Below are 5,565 nucleotides of genomic sequence, written 5' to 3'. Positions count from 1 at the left end.
CAAAGTGCTGCTGCCAGACTCATCTACCACACTCACCGCTCCACTTCTGCTGCTCCACTACACTCATCGCTACACTGGCTTCCCATATCTTCTAGAATCGCATTTAAAACCCTAGCTCTGACTTACAAAGCTCTCAACGTCGCTGCCCCCTTACATCTCAGCCCTCAACCCCCAATACATACATAAACGTCCCCTACGTTCTGCCTACGACATCCACCTTTCCTCCCACCTTATTGCCTCCTCTCACTCCCGCCTACATGAACGTCTCCCGTGCTGCCCCTTCACTCTGGAATTCCCCACCCCGCACCATCAGACCCTTCCCCCCGGCTTTCAGACATTAAAAACTCCCTGAATACCAAGGAGATATATATAGAGTTCCCCCGATAGAGTGGCCTTCAACATGCTCCGAGCAGGATTCGGCCTCGTCGAGCTCGTGCGTGATGACATAGTGCCGTCATCAGGTCGCGCTATCCGGGAACTTGTCGCAACGATTCTCAGTTTCCTCTACCTGGAACTTTTTGGTTCGAGTGTCCAGCTGCTTGTCAACATTCACGCTGTGAAAAACAACTAGGACAGGGACCCCGGATCGGACACATTGCTGGCGGTGATATAGTCACATATGCGGTTTTTAAATCTATCCTTGTGAGTGAACTTGTTTCCCTCCCTTACCCCTTCCATTATACGTTATACTTTTTTACGTTATGGGGCGTGCGCTTTCTTTTCGTCTTTTTTTACACACACACACAACACACACAGCGAGCACCCAACTATATATACAGTATATATATATATATATATATATATATATATATATATATACAAATACAACAGTATGCTCATCTGCATGTCTTAGGCAGGTCTGCAACCCCGCCTTTCCCCATCATCACCCAGCATACAGCACTTCCACTGCAGCAAGGGATTCTGGGAAATGACATGCAAATGAGCACACAGTGTCACTTTTTGCCTCAATAACCATTTTTAACATGGTTCCCTGTAGGCTTAAGCTTGCTGCATGGTCACAGCTTTGAGCACAGCCAGGGTTAGGTGCATACCCAGAAAACCACCCACAGACAGCTGTGTGTATGTATGTATATATATATATCTATATATATATATTTTTTTTTATGAGTTGTGTGTTGAAATCTGAACTTCCAATCTGAGCAAAAATAAGGTTCATCATTTTTTTTTTTAAAGAAAACTAGATGAACGTTTGAGTTTGAACAAAAAAAACTACTTTTGCTAAAATGTTTTTTACGTTCTAAAAAATTCAACAAAATATTAGAATTTTTCTACAATTATTTAGAAATCCAAAACTCCACTGAAAGTGCCACCCTTAAAAAAACAAACAAACAAAAAAAAGTGTGTATACATGTATGTATATATACAGTGTATATATATATATATGTTTATATACATATATCATCACTAAATGAAAGCTGTCTACAGCTGCAAAAGAAAATACATTTGGCACAGAGCAGTTCGTTAGATTATAGTATTTTTTAATTAGCTTTACGCACATTAATAACATTCCAGGTTTTTGCATTTCGTTCTACAAGTTCTTGGCAGCCTTGCAGCGCTGAAGGGGTGAAAAACGCAGGAGAGAAACCGCCACGAACCTGCGATACCGCACAAAAACCGTCTTTAACAATCACACAACTCAATCAATGTACTCAGAAATTCAGGAGTGGGTGGGGGGGGGGGGGGCACACACAGAATGGAGTTGTCGCTATTTCGGCTTTGTCTGCTTTTTTGTGCTTTATTTTGTTTGAGCTGTGACCTTCGTCTGTAAGCGATGGTATTCTCTTAACCTGCAAAACAGGCAGAGGAATGGGGAGAAACACAGTAAATTAACAGAGGTTGCCTTCATTCAGGGAAATCAATGGCAGAGAAGGAAAGGCAGCAGAAGGTCACGCGTATTTGTTAATAAGTCAAGGAACTACTTATCAAAGTCTTCTGTGAATTATGCACGTTTTGTGTGTATTCTTTCTCTGTGCACATTTGCTTTGCCTTGGAAGACACAGCCACTTTCAAAACGCTGGCGGTTCAAGAGCTATGAATAAGTCAATTAAAAAATAAAGCGGCTATTATGCTTCTGCGTTTGCTGCTGAAGAGCGTTGCTGGGTATGTTCGCACATTGTGCGCGGCAGGTCTGTGTCGACTGGCGCAGAACAGGTAACCTGGAGCACCGGAGACGCCTGTTTTTAAGCAGATTTAGGGGGTCTGTGTAGGGTGACCGGACATCGCAGTTTGGCCGAAATGTATCCAAATGTCCCGGTCCAGGCACGCATGCGGGATCGGCGCTTGCCGGTTTATCCCGGGGGGAAAAAAAAATGGCCACCCTAGGGGTTGAAGTGTCATAGCGAATTCAGTGCACGATTGATGCAAATTGCGTCATTTTCGCTCCACGTTTTGCCTTCCTTTGCGATTCGGGGCGTCAGTGGGAGGGTTTACGTGACGCACACATTGTAATGTGACGTGTGAAACGCTGCGTTCCGTGCGTCACTTTTCTATCTTGTGTCCCCCCCCCCCCAAAAAAAACAAATCGGCCAGGTCTGCGGTGGCGTCAGCTTTTCTCGCCAGCAATTTGCGTCATGTGTAAGAAATGCGGTCATAGATTTGGCGCACCTAGTGCTTTAAACACATTGCATGCCCCTAGCGTGGGCAGCACCTTTAACCTTTTCATTGCCACTTCTCTGTCTCTAGAAGCCGCTGTACTTTAATCGCTAACCCTTTTCGCCGCCAACAACGTACTGCGCTGCGTTGCATTGCTGGCCCCGCCGGCAACGAAAGAGTTAAGCTGCCAGGCTTCCCTAACCACCCTACTCATTACTCTTATTCGCCGCTGTTAGCTTTACGGTCGTGTTGGTTGAGCCAGTAGCAGTCGTGGAGGGGCCCGGCTCTGGGGGACCACAGAGCGTTGCGTCGACGCGCTCACCTGACGGCGTTGATCATGATGAACCCCTGTCGCGTCGGACGGCTCGTAGTCCCCCTGCACGTTCATGCTGGAAGGGAGGGAAGGGAGAGGTCGGTGATGGTGGAACGATGCTACATAGCGATTCTGACATTGCAACTTCCTTCTATAGAGATGTGGATTATACCAGCTGCAGATCTACAGTATACCAAGGCGCCGCCATCTTTAAAGCTGCTACATGCGGTCCATTCATATCACGGTTACCTCTTCACTTCTTCAGTAATGAAGAAGGCAGACACATATAGGACTTAAATGACTTGTATGGGGTTAACTGACTTTTCTGTGCAGGTCCATCAGAGAGGGTCTGCACTAAATACCTTTACAATGCAGCTTGGGTGAAAGTTAGGAGCCTAAATCTTATACGACTAATGTGGACATCCTTCTAGTCCAGGGGTGCCCAACTCCAGTCCTCAAGCCCCCCCCCCCCTCCCCTCCAACAGGTCAGGTTTTCAGGATATCCGGGTGGCTCAATCAGTCCCCGCTTCAGCACAGGTGGCTAATGTCAGTCTTTGACTGAGCCTCTGCTTGAGCCACCTGGACTGAAGCTGGGATATCCTAAAAACCTGACCTGTTGAGGGGAGGGGGGTGGGGTGAGAACTGGAGTTGAGCCCCCCTGTTCTAGTCCTTTGGTAGCATCAGTCTTTCCATAAAGAAGTAAGTTTGGGGTCATCCTGCTCCTCTTCTGCCTAACACCTCCATCTCTGTGTCCCTTCTAGAGATAGATGACACTATGACCATTTGACCCACTGGGTCTCCCCTCCTCCCCTACCCATGTCTGAGATCCTATGTGATCTCTACCTTTGTCTCCTGGGTCTCCCCTCCTCCCTACCCATGTCTGAGATCCTATGTGATCTCTACCTTTGTCTCCTGGGTCTCCCCTCCTCCCCTACCCATGTCTGAGATCCTATGTGATCTCTACCTTTGTCTCCTGGGTCTCCCCTCCTCCCCTACCCATGTCTGAGATCCTATGTGATCTCTACCTTTGTCTCCCCTACCCGGTGTGAGATCCTATGTGATCTCTACCTTTGTACTCCATGCAAGGTTTCCTTGTGCCTATCCCAAGCCGGCGTGAATCTTACACTGCATTTGCCTCTGCTGGGAGCATGCTTCCTGTATCCCCCTCCCCCTGCGCCCCTTACCCCCACTCCAGCACCCGTCAGTCCCAGCTCGCTCCCCGCCTGCTCTTCACACCGAACTAACTATTACAGGGCGAGCGAAACGCAGGGAATGCAAAACCAAACTGCTGCCTAACTCTGCCAGCATCGCCGTACCCCTCCCACAGATAAATTACCACCGTCCTTAAAATGTGAAAAAGACTTGGGAATTATTTCACCTCCCTTGACGTGCAACTAAAGTACGAGAGTGAGAGAAGGGGAAAGAAAGGAAACTGGCGGCTTTTATTTTTGCTCATTGAAGTGGCTCTGACCTCCTCTATAATTACGTTACTTTCTACCGACTGTGCGAAAGGCATTTCCACCCCGTGTTACTGCGCACAGCCCGCTCCCCCCCCCCTGGTTCCCGTTAGGCTGTCATTCAAAAGCTTTCAAAGCAGCAATGCAGCAATCCAAAAGAAAAGAGGCAAATGGCTGGAGGCACGGTGAGCTTAAAAAGCAGGCGCGTTCCTGCCCCGCGCACTTTTCTCTCCTTTTCACTTTATTCATTGCGTCTCTCTGAGTGAGACACATAATGAGGGGGGTGGATGTGGTGTGAGAAGCTGCTGATTTAGAAGGGGGAGGGGGGGTGGTTGGTGCCCAAGGTGGGGGGGGAGGGGGAGGGAAGAGAAGATAATTTGGCATTCCCCCCCCCCCCCCCCCCAACGCCTGATCTAAACGGAAGTGGGTTAGATGCTTTTGCCGCAGTATGGAGTGTACAGGGATCCGGCAGAATGGCTCGGAAGGGACAGGCTTATAATTAGGCAGGGCGTCTACGCTGCATGGACACGAGGGCTGTAACAGCCCATTTGTCTTAAGGGCACCTGCTGGGGCAACAGAAGTTGTAGTGCCAAACAGTGAAAGGGGTAAAGCATTTGTGCCACAGTATGCAGAAAGCCATTGCATTGCCGCACTGATAGGGCAGAGGTGCCACCGCCCACACCAACCATTAATGGGGAGGCAATGGGCAACGCTCAAGTTGGTAGAAAGACTTCTGCGGTTGGGTACCCTACAATATGCCAAGCGCTTTCTCTATAATACAGTGGGTTAGTAGGTGGCGCTGCGACTGGGCTATATTCCGCCCTGAATGGGTGGAGGCTGAGCGCTTCCACGATAACCCATTTCTGTGACGGTCAGGGACTTTGCAGAGCGGACTTAGATTCCATGGGTTCTAGTTTGCTGAGCTATGAGGTGGTCACCAAAACGCCCGCTGCATGGTCGTAACTGGACAGCCTACCATGCAGCCGTCTGTTCCATTAGTAATTAAAGCAATGAGTTGCTGCCCCCAAGCAGCAAAGAGATTGAACTAAACATGTAAAACAAGGCTTGGCCCACTCGTAAAGAGGACCCCGACACGTCACAGCCCTCAGGGGCAAGAGCTCACTGGGAAGGAAGTTAATTCAACCCCTGCAGGACATCAAACCTCACCAGGATGAAGTGCAG

At 48.6% G+C, this 5,565-nt stretch overlaps 1 protein-coding gene across 1 annotated transcript in view; it reads right to left on the bottom strand.

Annotated features, from left to right (window-relative positions):
- Positions 1–1,478: 1,478 nt before the first annotated feature.
- ASS1 (argininosuccinate synthase 1) overlaps positions 1,479–5,565 on the bottom strand; it is a 58,356-nt gene continuing 54,269 nt past the window's right edge. Inside the window, 3 exon segments of the mRNA XM_075578692.1 lie at positions 1,479–1,808; positions 2,936–2,961; positions 2,963–3,002. Coding sequence (XP_075434807.1) covers positions 1,757–1,808; positions 2,936–2,961; positions 2,963–3,002 — 118 coding nt within the window. The 3' untranslated portion in view covers positions 1,479–1,756.

The sequence above is a fragment of the Ascaphus truei genome, chromosome 21 (assembly GCF_040206685.1).
Source record: "Ascaphus truei isolate aAscTru1 chromosome 21, aAscTru1.hap1, whole genome shotgun sequence".
NCBI lineage: Eukaryota > Metazoa > Chordata > Amphibia > Anura > Ascaphidae > Ascaphus > Ascaphus truei.
The sequence above is the reverse complement of the archived record's forward strand: the minus strand, read 5'-3'. Positions and strand labels throughout refer to the sequence as shown.